Here is a 14,081-nt window from a genome sequence, read left to right on the forward strand (position 1 = left end):
GTCAACCTTAGCCAATAACAAATGACGTGAGTAAAGAACGAGCCAGTTCTGCGAGTGTTTCCCAAAGAGCTTCGCAACGTGAAAATTAACAAAGGAGGTTAAAGAACATCTTTGTTGACTCCTCCCCCGAAACAGCGCGCTCAATCGATCCACAAATATCGATTATTATGCAGTATTTATTCAGTATTACACCCTAAAAATGTAAAAAAAAGTGTTGTAATCATCAATATTATACATATTTTGAAATTTAAATTACAAAAGGATGTACTTTGGCATTAATAAAATACTCCTAAAGATACATATGACTAAATAAATAAGTCATATGTTTATATATAAATGTTTAATAAAAATTAAACTTTTTTTACTTTTTAAAACTATTATTGTTAATATATATATATTATATTAATAGATATTGTACTAATATTATTAATAGTAATATTGATAATATTAATTTATTATTATTATAATTATTAATAATATAAAAATAATATAATAATACATATACGTATGTTCCGGTGTGTGTATATATATATATATATATATATATATATATATATATATATATATATATATATATATATATATATATACACACACACACACACACACACACACACACACACACACACACACACACACTGTAAAGCTCCAGCTCATCCTAAATCACCATCTCAGTTGGGTTTAGGTCAGGGGATTGTAAAGGCCATGCACCTTTTTGTTAACTTTTGTTAATTCCATATGCGTCAATTAATTATTTTCATAGTTTTAATATTAATCGACAATGTAAAAAAAAAAAAACATTTAATGAGACGTGTCAACTGACTGGTATTTATATATTTGCGAGCTGACACACCCCAGAGTTTGCCCAGATGAACGGACACAATGTTGGTTAGAAGCATCTAAATAAAGAATAATATTAAATATTACCTGCACATTCACCGATACCCTTTACAATACGTGTAGGTGTGAGTAAAGACACTGCAGGCGTCCCCTGCACCGGACCTACAGTACCAGGGATTTTCCCAATAGCATGGAAATATATTGTATTGTGCTGTAATTCCCGGGCTGGTGGGAAGTGTATATAAGTGTGTGTATGCCACATAACAGCCTGATTACAGAATCCACGGACTTGCTGACTTTGCAGCTTTGCTTAGACCGTGAGCATCATCTACAGGAATCTGTATTTTAATAATTTATGGGTTTGATTGGTCAATTCCAGTATGCCCAGTCAGACTACAAGCCACAGACAAAGTTGGCATTATAATATAATATAATATAATATAATATAACTCATTCACTCACTGGCTGGAGTCTATACCAGCCGGGATCGGGCTGAAGGCAGAATACACCCTGGACAGGCCGCCAATCCATCGCAGGGCAGACAGACACACAGACACATCCACTCACACCTAAGGGGCAATTTTTATCCGACATCCAATTAGCTTTGGACTGTGGGAGGAAACCGGAGCACCCGCAGACACGTCAAATAATATAATATAATATAATATAATATAATATAATATAATATAATATAATATAATATAATATAATATAATATATTAATTATTATAATAATAATTATATATATATATATATATAATTTGTTATAATTAATAGTAACAAAATATAATTGCTTCAACCAGGGAAATTATAATTTTTCTCCCTCAAAATTGGCGGTCCCTGGTGTTTAAGGTGCTGAACTGCAAGTAGAGATCCCTTAAAGAAGCTCTTAAGAATAACGACTGGGTGAGAGCACTCGTTAATCTGCGATCGAGTTTACGTAGTACTTTAGTTACGCACGGGTTTGGGAAACACTCTTTAATTAACGATCAATCTTAAGTACGAGTTAACAAAGTTCTTAGCGTTACGAAGCTTTCAGGAAACCCACCCCTGATCTCTATTATTAATTTTATTCCTCTTGCTTGTAGACTTGGAACCAAAATGTCATCCCAATCAAACCAGTAAAAAAAAATTCTAATTGAATATAACATTAGTTTTTGCATTAAGTTTTTTATCTCACAGCAATAATAATGAAGGAGAAAATAGACACATGTATTTTACATAAATAGAACAGATATAGTTAATCATAATATCAATATCTGTTAGTGTCTTTTCATGTACAATGCTTAATTTTAGAGAAATTTGCAGACTGTATTTGATTACAGTGATTCTTATATAGTGATAGTTATTTGAATTTGAATTTCTTCAGGCTATTCATGGTGAAACATAAATAGCCTTTACAGTCACTGTGTGTGACTGGTAGTTACATTCTATAAACATGTGAGGTGGCCGATATCAGGATATCAGGTTCACAAAAATACAAAAAACTTTTTAAAATGATATCTTTCCCTTAGCTTAACTGGCTATCTTTCCCTTAGCTTAGCTGGATATCTTTCCCTTAGCTTAACTGGCTATATTTCCGTTAGCTTAGCTGGATATCTTTCCCTTAGCTTAACTGGCTATATTTTCGTTAGCTTAGCTGGCTAGCTTTCCCTTAGCTTAACTGGCTATCTTTCCCTTAGCTTAAGTGGATATCTTTCCATTTTACATTTCCCTTAATATTTCCCTTAGCAAGCCATTGTTCCCTTAGCTGGTTATTGTTGACATACTTGGATATAAAGTTAACTTACTTAACAGCAGTCTTTCTCCAAGAGCCGAGATAAGCTGCCAACTTGGGAGCCCCTTGTGTTATTTAAATGTGAGGTAAATTCTCATTCTAACTTAGCACAATGCTAACTTTTTTTTAGCACAATGCTAACTTCGACATAGCTACCCTTATAATGCTACAATAACCTGAGAGTGGTAACTGCATTAGCACCACATTAGCATACATTAGCAAAAAATAGAAAAGCGGATAGTAGAACAGAAATTATAACTTACCTTTTAGTCACTTTGACAGACCAAAGTCACTCACTGACTTTGCCTTTAAGCTTGATCGTTGCTCTGTGGTAAAGGCACGTGGGGGGAGGGGGAGGGGGGTGGATTCGTCGGTCACATGATCCACATTGACATGCCCTCACTGCCCTGTCGCGCCCACACGAATACACACAAATTAAATATCACATGCAAAAATAAAAAAATATGTTACTTTTATAACCTTGCTTGCTGGCTTACACAAAGTGTATAGTCAAGCACAAATACATTTATAATTTAATATTTTTATTTATTTATTATCAGCACTACCAATAATAAAGGTGAGATTATGAATCAGCACCATGGAGCAAATTCGTAGCTATCCAAAATATTAAATAAAAATATTTTTATAAATAAAAATGTATAGCTATACAGTATATGTCTTGACAAATATGAGATGTTACTGGGTGTGTGTGTGTGTGTGTGTGTGTTTTATGTGCATCAGAGTTTATCAATGATATTACAGGTGTTTCAAATTTTTGCTCCATGTGCACCCTTTTGACTTTGAGCACCTGCCCCTCCAAAGGTCTCTGCACAACTCTGCTGTGGTACCTTGATTTTTCTCCACTTTTGGTTTAGAAAATATTTCAGAGCTGATGCTACATTTCACACAGTGTTGCTCCTATCCACTAAGCTAGCTAATCTACCTAGCTCTCACAGACAAAAACAATAAAAAAATATTCAGATACCCTTCATATGAACTTGTTATGACACAAACTTTCAGATTGTAAAATATTGTATGGTAAATTTGGGCTGACCCAGAGTAACCTAGCATAGGATTTGTGTGGGCATGCTCACATATGTGTGCGTGCTGCCCACATACAACCCACAATGCCTACAGTGTGTAAATGGTGCAGGCTGAATTTGGGCTGACCCACAGTGTCCCTGCATGACATTTGTGTGCACATGCCAAAGTGCAGGTTGCCGACATATAACCCATACCGGGTGTGAAATGGTGCAGGCTGAATTTGGGCTGACCCACAGTGTCCCTGCATGACATTTGTGTGCACATGCCAAAGTGCAGGTTGCAGACATATAACCCATACCGGCCCTTCAGGGTATGAAATGGTGCAGGCTGAATTTGGGCTGACCACACTGGCTCTGCATGGGAATTGTATGGGCATGCTAAACTGTGCTTTGCCCACATATATCCTACACTGGCCCTTCAGGATGTAAAATGGTGCAGGCTGAATTTGGGCTGACCCACACTGGCTCTGCATGGGATTTGTGTAGGCATGCTAAAGTGTTTTGCCCACATATATCCTACACTGGCCCTTCAGGGTGTGAAATGGTGCAGTGCACTGGCTCTGCATGGGATTTGTGTGGGCATGCCAGAGTGTGGGTTGCCCACATTTAACCCACACTGGCCCTTCAGGGTGTGAAATAGTGCATGCTGAATTTGGGCTGACCCACACTGGCTCTGCATGGGATTTGTGTAGGCATGCTAAAGTGCAGGTTGCCCACATATATCCCACACTGGCCCTTCAGGGTGTAAAATGGTGCAGGCTGAATTTGGGCTGACCCACACTGGCTCTGCATGGGATTTGTGTGGGCATGCCAGAGTGCGGGTTGCCCACATATAACCCACACTGGCCCTTCAGGGTGTGAAATGGTGCAGGCTGAATGTGGGCTGACCCACAGTGGGCCTGCCTGGGATTTGTGTGGGCATGCCAGAGTGCGGGTTGCCCACATATAACCCACACTGGCCCTTCAGGGTGTGAAATAGTGCAGGCTGAATTTGGGCTGACCCACACTGGCTCTGCATGGGATTTGTGTGGGCATGCCAGAGTGCGGGTTGCCCACATATAACCCACACTGGCCCTTCAGGGTGTGAAATGGTGCAGGCTGAATGTGGGCTGACCCACAGTGGGCCTGCCTGGGATTTGTGTGGGCATGCCAGAGTGCGGGTTGCCCACATATAACCCACACTGGCCCTTCAGGGTGTGAAATAGTGCAGGCTGAATTTGGGCTGACCCACACTGGCTCTGCATGGGATTTGTGTGGGCATGCCAGAGTGCGGGTTGCCCACATATAACCCACACTGGCCCTTCAGGGTGTGAAATAGTGCAGGCTGAATGTGGGCTGACCCACACTGGCTCTGCATGGGATTTGTGTGGGCATGCCAGAGTGCGGGTTGCCCACATATAACCCACACTGGCCCTTCAGGGTGTGAAATAGTGCAGGCTGAATTTGGGCTGACCCACACTGGCTCTGCATGGGATTTGTGTAGGCATGCCAGAGTGCGGGTTGCCCACATATAACCCACACTGGCCCTTCAGGGTGTGAAATGGTGCAGGCTGAATTTGGGCTGACCCACACTGGCTCTGCATGGGATTTGTGTGGGCATGCCAGAGTGCGGGTTGCCCACATATAACCCACACTGGCCCTTCAGGGTGTGAAATAGTGCAGGCTGAATGTGGGCTGACCCACACTGGCTCTGCATGGGATTTGTGTGGGCATGCCAGAGTGCGGGTTGCCCACATATAACCCACACTGGCCCTTCAGGGTGTGAAATAGTGCAGGCTGAATTTGGGCTGACCCACACTGGCTCTGCATGGGATTTGTGTAGGCATGCCAGAGTGCGGGTTGCCCACATATAACCCACACTGGCCCTTCAGGGTGTGAAATGGTGCAGGCTGAATGTGGGCTGACCCACAGTGGGCCTGCCTGGGATTTGTGTGGGCGCATCAAAGTGTTGGCTGTCCAAATAATTCCCACACTGGGCCTACAGGGGCATTAATGCACTGGACCAGTTCAGGCTAGCCCACAGCGGCCTTTTATAGGATTTGAGTGGGCCAGCCAATGAACAGGCTGCCCACAGAAAACCCATGTTGGGCCTGTTTGGAATTTTAATGGGCTAGCCCCTGCCCACAGTGCCCACACTTAGCCCACGAAGGGCCGATGTGTAGCTTTTTGCTGGGATGTTTATCATCACAGTAAAATAGTTTTCTGTTAAATCAGTAAGTTTATCAACATTACTTATAAAAAACACTAGTGACAGAGTGGAATTCCACTTTACAGAGTTATACCTGACCCATGCCTCACTACAATCATTTCCAAAACCAATTCTTTCTTTTAAAATGTAATATTTTATAGGCGGACTTTTATTTTGGTGGAAAAGTCACGTGTCTTTCTGGCAGATGTTTATGGAGTTGCTGCTGAACATCTCTGTGAAATGAGCAACAGTTGCTAATATAAAAGTCAGCTTGTAAAATATTACATTTAAAAATTAAGAATTTGTTTTCAGAGGGATTATAGCGCGGAGATGTTCAGGTAAAACAGGTAAGAAGTGGAATTGCATAAGAATAAGTGGATTTCTAAAAATTTGTCCACAATATCTAAAATAAAATGTTAAACGACTTTAAACAAGACATTCACATATTACTAAATAACCAATGTTTAAAAATAGTAGTAGATCATGTTAGTTAATTATGACCTGAGCCATTAGTTTAAGGAATTTTAATGGTAAATAATGTATAACCTTTTTAACACTGTGTATGTAATAAATGCTAAAGAGCTTTCACTTAATTGATCAATAGTACCATTTAGACTACACCAAAGAGAAGCACGTACTCCTTGTATTAAATAATCAGTGCTTCACTTTGTGATGGTCACCATAGATATTCAAACAATTTTGTACTGACAAAATTTACCATGTAAGTTAACACTGTTCAAAAATTTACACTAAACTGATAAAACCTTTTTAACACTGTGTAATAAATGCTAAAGTTGTACCAGATGGACTTGGTCCTCACTGTTGATGGTAAACTTCAAGTGATGCCCCAACTTGTTTGCACTTACATTTCAATTTAGGTAAGATGGTTACAGTTAGAGTGACACTCAGAGATAGAAGAGATAGAAATGTGCACCAGTTTATCAGAAAAATGTATTTCATTGTTAGAGTCACTTCAAACTACCTTATAGCACTTACTAATTACTATGGAAAGATCAGTGCTGTTGTTAGAGCATCAATTGTGACATTGATTCCAGTAAACACTTTTATTTAAATCTAAATTTCATTTAAAATATTTTGGTTACATTTTATTTACATTTACCTTCTTGATGTTCTGTAGATTCTTGAAAAGGAGATCGTACTGCAGCAGATCTTGTTTGTTGCTCACCTTGTCTAAAGTCTTTCTATTTATGTATTCTGAAAGCTTTCCATAAATTGAGGTAATTCACAGCTCCTCCCTGTAAAATCACTCTCTGACATCACAATGGACCATCCTGATTTCTGTATAGAAGGGTACTTCACACTTGAAAACCACCAACAGTGAGGACCAAGTCAAGCACATTAAGAATCATTTGTTAACATATGGGTTCTTGGTGTAAAGCACTCTTACATATTGAAAGAATCGTAAAGATTTTATAGTTCTAATAGATCTCTGTATTGAAGAAAGTGTTGAAAAGAAATGTCACAATTTCTACTTTAACAATAGTTCTGACCTTTGAGTAAAATTGGTAAGTGCCATTTGTTTGGGTAGTTTTAATCCTTCTGTTACCTTCAAATTTACTAACACCTTTTATGTTTGGGGTCAATTTGACCCCAGCAATTTCAAACTACAAAAAATTATTATATATTAAGAACATTTTTACCCAAGTTAACAAACTAACTAATTCTAATCTCATCTCCTTCTTCCTCTTCTCTACTCCTCTATCCCATTATTTCCCTCTGACCTCCTTAAGGCCCTATCTAAAGATGTTTTGTTTTTAACTTCTATTATTTTTGTACTTAACCTCTTCTATTATTTGCACTTCAATATTGTAAGTCGCTTTGGACAAAAGCGTCTGCCAAATGTAATATAATGTAAAAGTTTATGTCACATGCTATATTTGTTTGTTGACTCCTTGAATAGTCATTAAAAAATTTGTAATGAAAAAGATTTAATGTTCTCTTGAATAGTAACAAGTATTCTGTTTGGGGCCAATTTGACCACAGGAAAAAACAAATGAGCAGAAATTCATGCTCAGTCACATGGGAGTCTGGATTGTAAAGAAGAAGATCCTACTTGTTCCATTCATCCCATATTGCTGAGTTTATTAAGATCTCATCAGTCCTGCCTTGTTTCTGTGTTATTGAAGCGTAGGATACGGAGGAGACATGGACTGTGTTTAGAGACGTGCTGGATCTGTCTGCAGCCCAAACACCTGTTCTTTCTTCTCCTTTTCACTTGTACTCTCCAAACTGAGCAACACAATGTAGACTTACATGTGGGATTAAATCCAAGTCTTTCTAACTATCCCTCTAAACACACACCTCCCTCTAAACGTATCATCTACAGTAGTTTATCCTTTTAGATTGATGGTGTTCTGAAGAACTCAAATGCTGATTTTATGTTTGGACGTGGCTGACAGCGTATCTGCTGAGACCTGGAACTATTCTGATTACATTAGCAGCACTAAGTTTATCATTTTCTTCAAGTGGGGAGACAGACCATAATAACTTTTTACTTTTGGAAGGTAGTCTGTTTTCTATTGGTTGAGAGACTACAGTAAAGGGCTCATTCTCATCAGAGGAGGATTCATTATAATCAGGATCCTCTCTAAAGTCCTCCTTTTTCTCAGACACATTCTCCTCTATGTCTCTGTCATGGTGAAAGAGCTGCTGAAGCTGCTGTGAAACCTTTTATATCTCTGCATAACCACTATGTTGTGTGAACTATCAATATGTTTGTAGGAACAATATATTCCTCCACAGAATGAGAAATATCAAGTTCTCATGAGAATTATGTTTTCCCCGCCCCCCCCCCCCCTGTCCTGTGAACTGTCAGTGTTTTTTGCACTAATACAGTTATAATGATGTTATTTTAGGGATCTAAAGTTGCTGAAGATTATAAAATTGCATGTCATATTGACCTTCACATCATTCAACACAAATGTGTAAAATTCTGATATTTTTTATATGTTTATAAAGCTAAACAGTGTGGGGTCAAATTGACCCAAAACAACACGGATGTGTACAAAATTTGTACAAGACACACAAAAAAATCCCTTTTCTTTGGGGTAGTCAAAATGTTACTATTGATCAATTGAAAGCTCACCTTATTCGGTTCATTTTCAGTAATCAAATTTTATTATTCAGTTTTAAATTAAATATGGACTACATGATTTTATTAAATTATATACCAACATAACTAATCAAATTAAGAATTATTTTTTAATATAGCGTTTCTTGGTGTAAAGTATTCTTACATATAAGATTTCTTAGTTCTAATGGATCTTTGTTTTAAAGAAAGCGTTGAAAAGAAATGTCACAATTGTTAACAATTGTAAAAATAGTGCTGACCCTTGAGTAAAATTTGGTAAGTTCTATTTGTTGGGGTAGTTTTAAGTAACTCAAGCAACCAGAGGTGTTTGTCTCATATTTCTACACAAAACCAGATATAACCTGGCAAACGTATTCTTCAACATCAGTAACTTCTTCCTCTAATATGTAAAATAAATTCTATCAAAATTGGTCAATATTTTGTAGTAGAATGAGAACGCTTACTGGACTTATTTTGGAAAAGTTAAAAAAAAAAACACCCTCCTATAAACAAATAAACTCTTAAACAAATATTTTTTTATTTTATATTTAATTAGTTTAAAAACTGATATTTGAATATGAAGTTTTAAATGCTTTTACAAGTGTTACGTACCCTTCTATACAGAAATCAGGATGGTTCATTGTGATGTCAGAGAGTGATTTTACAGGGAGGAGCTGTGAATGACCTCAATTTATGAAAAGATTTCAGAATACATAAATAGTAAGACTTTAGACAAGGTGAGCAACAAACAAGATCTACTGCAGTACGATCTCCTTTTCAAGAACCTGCAGGACATCAAGAAGGTAAATGTAAATAAAATGTAACCATAATATTTTAAATTAAATTTAGATTTAAAAAAAAGTGTCTACCGGAATCAATGTAACAATTGGTGCTCTAACAACAGCACTGATGATCTTTCTATAGTAATTAGTAAGTGCTGTTTGTTGGAGTTGTACAGGAGCAATCAGAGAATCTCTATAGAGGAAAAAACTCACTTCAGAATCTGCTCTGAATCTCAAGCCACTTGACAGAGTTTGGAATGTATAAAAACGCATAAATAATTTTTGATTCAAAAAAAGTATCAAACATTTAAAAAATATTATTTTTTAGCAAAGTAAGAATTTATAAATGTTTGATACTTTATAGAGTAAAATTTTTACTAATTTCCTCAAAACAGAACAACTATAACTGTTTCATCACTGCAGAGGTAATTATTAAAACTGCTTTTAAACTGCAGTTTTAAATCCTTTAAAATGAGTTCTGTGTGTAACTCCAGCATCAGTAGCAGTAATGCTAGTACATTTACTAAATAAAAACATTAGTTTTAGAAAATGGAAATAAACGGTTTTGTTTTCTTTCCTATTTTAGTGAAATACTTTGTTCTACTTTGTAAAATTAAAGGAAAACCCCAGAGAAGTAGTTATACAGTGTTTTAAATGAGAGTTTTAGCTGTTTAGCTCCATTCAGCTCCATGCATTGAGGACTCCCTCGCGGGCTCCCTTTAGCGGTGATGGGGTATAATGTGATATAGCGGGGGAGGGGGCGGGGCTCTACATAACCCGGATGAGGCTGAGCTTCCGGGGTCTGTAGTAAGAGCAGGATCAGCTGAACTACAGAAGGTATGGAGAATCTCTCTCACATTAATTTACCTTCAAAATTAATATAAGTAGCTGTATTCTTTTAACAAAACTGCTCTTGCTATTCGATATTTTTCTATATCGTTCATGCTGTGCTTGCTCCACACTGTTTTTTTATCCACATATTTACAAAAGTGTTAGCAATAGTAAAATGATATATGATGATATATGATTTTTTTAAATGTGAGAATAATGTTTAAGTGTTTATCTACAGTGGGAGCTGACATGTTTCCTTAGCGCGACTGGCAGAGAGAAAAAGAGAACTGTTTAATAGGCAGAACTGGCCCATAATAGGGGACCAAAGTACTTATGTTAGCCAGATAGCTAATGTTATCAGCGTTTTTAACCGGCAGTTAACATTTCCCAGCTAGCTAAAGTTGTCAGCGCTTTTTTAACCAGTATCTAATGTTATCTTGCTAGCCAATGTTCCCAGTGCTTTTTAACCAAGTAGCTAATGTTATCTAGATAGCCAATGTTCCCAGTGTTTTTTATTAACCAAGTATCTAATGTTATCTAGCTAGCCAATGTTCCCAGTGTTTTTTTAACCAAGTATCTAATGTTACCAACGTTTTTAATACTTCCCCAAGCTAGGATATATTTTATTCTTTTAATTTGGATACAAAACTTTTTTACTTCTTCCTAAGTGAGAATGTGGACATTTCAGACATAAATAGATACTACATTGTCCGACGTCCATCCATTTGCGTTTCTTTTCATATTTTATGTTAAAGATACAAACATATCTTTTATGATTGAACTAATTAAAATGTAATTTCTGGAGCTGTGATGGTATGTAGATGCATGAAATAAGTCTCCACTGATACTGTATATTGTATAAAATAACATTTATTATAATACAATAATTAACAAGCACCCGGGTTTGCTTGGGAGATAAAAAAACACGTATTGAATTCAGGAGTGCATATCACTGTTAGTCTGAAGCTAATGTGGTGGAAAATAATGAACTGCTATCAGCAGTTTAAAAAAAAAATCAGGAATCTTTTATAAATTGGTGTAAAGGAAAAACATCGTTGGTCGTGACATCGTTGGTCACGTGATCAATGTAGAATGTATCAAACATCGGCTCAGTGATTCGAACCAATGCGTGTCGTTTTTTCAGCGCACGCCTCAAAGCTTCAGATTAACGGGTAATGTCACTCACTTAGAATGAGATAAAAGTACAAAAGCTTTTTGATAGTATGAGATCCCAGTAGTTTTGTGTATATAATGTAACTGATTCAGGTAGATCTCTACAGTTTATTGGCCTGCCTTTTCAGTTTATTTTTCTTTGTCTTTTACAGAAATGAAAAATATTCTCCTGAAATTCATATTTAACTAAGAGGAATGTCAAACTGCTGAAAGAGGTGAAGCAGAAGCCGTCCTGAAGTATCTCCAGAACACGCAGAAATTGTTTGATACATTTAACAGACAAATGAAGTCAAGTCCTGACATGGAGAAACATCAGCACTCTGTAAAGAGTTTTACTAAACAGAGTAATCTCAAAAACCACCAGCACATTCACACAGGAGAGAAACCGTATCACTGCTCAGACTGTGGGAAGAGATTTACTAAACAGAGGCATCTCAAACTGCATCAGCGCATTCACACAGGAGAGAAACCGTTTCACTGCTCAGACTGTGGGAAGAATTTTACTAAACAGAGTAATCTCAATCAACACCAGCGCATTCACACAGGAGAGAAACCGTATTACTGCTCAGACTGTGGGAAGAGTTTTAATCAAGAGGGTCATCTCAAAAAACACCAGCGCATTCACACAGGAGAGAAACCGTATCACTGCTCCGATTGTGGGAGGAGTTTTACTCAACAGAGTAATTTTAAAATACACCAGCGCATTCACACAGGAGAGAAACCGTATTACTGCTCAGACTGTGGGAAGAGTTTTAATCAGCAGAGTACTCTCAAACTGCATCAGCGCATTCACACAGGAGAGAAACCGTATCACTGCTCAGACTGTGGGAAGAGTTTTACTGAACAGAGTCATCTCAAAATACACCAGCGCATTCACACAGGAGTAAGACCGTATTACTGCTCAGAGTGTGGAAAGAGTTTTAATCGACAGGGTAATCTCAAAAAACACCATCGCATTCACACAGGATAGAAACCGTATCACTGCTCAGACTGTGGGAAGTGTTTTTCTCGACAATTTCATCTCCCATTGCACCAGTGCATTTAGCAATGCCTTTTTACAGGTTCAGCAAAATGAATCTATTCCGGAGATGATGTTTATTGAATTTCGTGTTATGTTTTCATGTATGTTTGAATACCTACATTAGTTAATGCCTACAGAGATCTCCACCATTCAGTCGAATGTGTTGTGGTTTAATAAGTTTTTAAACACCAAATCATACATGGTACCGCTAACTTCATGAACTAAGCACATATATTTCATCATCCTAATATGTTAAACCTTTTTCGTAACATGAATGATAAAAACTTGACAAATTTATAGGAGCACTGCATTGGCTTTTAGAACTAATAATATGAAACATTAAAAGAGTGTAGATTTTATAATTTCAGGACATGCTTAGTTTAAAAATTAACTATGTGTCTTAGAATATATTGTAGATTTCTGACGTTGTGATCCACAGAGTTGATCAGAGTTTGATATCTTTCCTTTGGGACAAGCAATAGAACCAATAGAAGTGCATTCAGGTAGGTTTCTCCTCCACCAGTAAGAAGATTGGAGCCTCAGCGAAAGGCCCAAAAAAGTGAAGCCTATCATAGTCTTTGAAACTAACAAAGAGTCATTTAGACTTTGCAGGTTAAACGGAGCTCAGTTTTTAGGGTAGTTGCGGTAGGAGAGTTCTCTCGAGTTTGGAGTTTGAGCGAGGGCACTGCCAATGTTTGCTTTAGATATTAGATTAGCTTAAATTAGTCTTTAAAATGTAGATGTCATAGTTGTTAAGTGTAAAGTAGAAATCTTAGCTTGCAACTAAACGTTTAGGACTATAGTGCTTTTAATTAGAAGGTTTTAAAAGCATTTAACCTCTTTTCTAGTTTATGCAGATTTGATTTATTCCAATAATTTCTAGTATCTTTGTTTTCACTCTGGAAGCCATTCTCAGTTCATCAAGCTTAGCATAGCTTACCTTAATGCTATTAACCGCTAGGCCCATCCATATGAAATGAAAAGTGGAAAACACCACCTGAGGAACACCAGAGAGAGTGATCACAAAAGTGAGACCCAAAGACACAGAGAGACGACACTGTGCCGGGTACTGCCGTGTGGACCAGAGGAGCATCCAGACCCTGAAGGGAGGCCAACAAAATCTTTTCCAGAGGTTAAATAAAACGCTCCAGCTGTAGCTTCTATACTAAAATCAACCCTCTCCAGGTTTGTGTAGCTCAGTAAGGTTCTCCTTCATTCCATTTGCTGGTGTTCTCAATGGTCTATGGTTCAATTGGTCTGATATAAAATCTTTTGGCATAGAGGAATACATAGGGATATTTGGTTGTGTTGTATTACTCAAGCTATATTCTCCTT

At 37.4% G+C, this 14,081-nt stretch overlaps 1 protein-coding gene and 1 pseudogene across 1 annotated transcript; one reads left to right on the plus strand and one right to left on the minus strand.

The window, feature by feature from the left end:
- LOC111197347 (zinc finger protein 271-like) overlaps positions 1 to 14,081 on the minus strand; it is a 109,768-nt pseudogene that overhangs the window by 23,442 nt on the left and 72,245 nt on the right.
- Positions 10,489 to 12,895, plus strand: LOC125801520 (zinc finger protein 239-like). Its single transcript, XM_049478325.1, has 2 exons — positions 10,489 to 10,558; positions 11,878 to 12,895. Exon 2 carries the CDS (start codon positions 12,009 to 12,011, stop codon positions 12,693 to 12,695), a length of 687 nt encoding a protein of 228 aa, XP_049334282.1. The 5' UTR covers positions 10,489 to 10,558; positions 11,878 to 12,008; the 3' UTR covers positions 12,696 to 12,895.

The sequence above is a fragment of the Astyanax mexicanus genome, chromosome 4 (assembly GCF_023375975.1).
Source record: "Astyanax mexicanus isolate ESR-SI-001 chromosome 4, AstMex3_surface, whole genome shotgun sequence".
NCBI lineage: Eukaryota > Metazoa > Chordata > Actinopteri > Characiformes > Acestrorhamphidae > Astyanax > Astyanax mexicanus.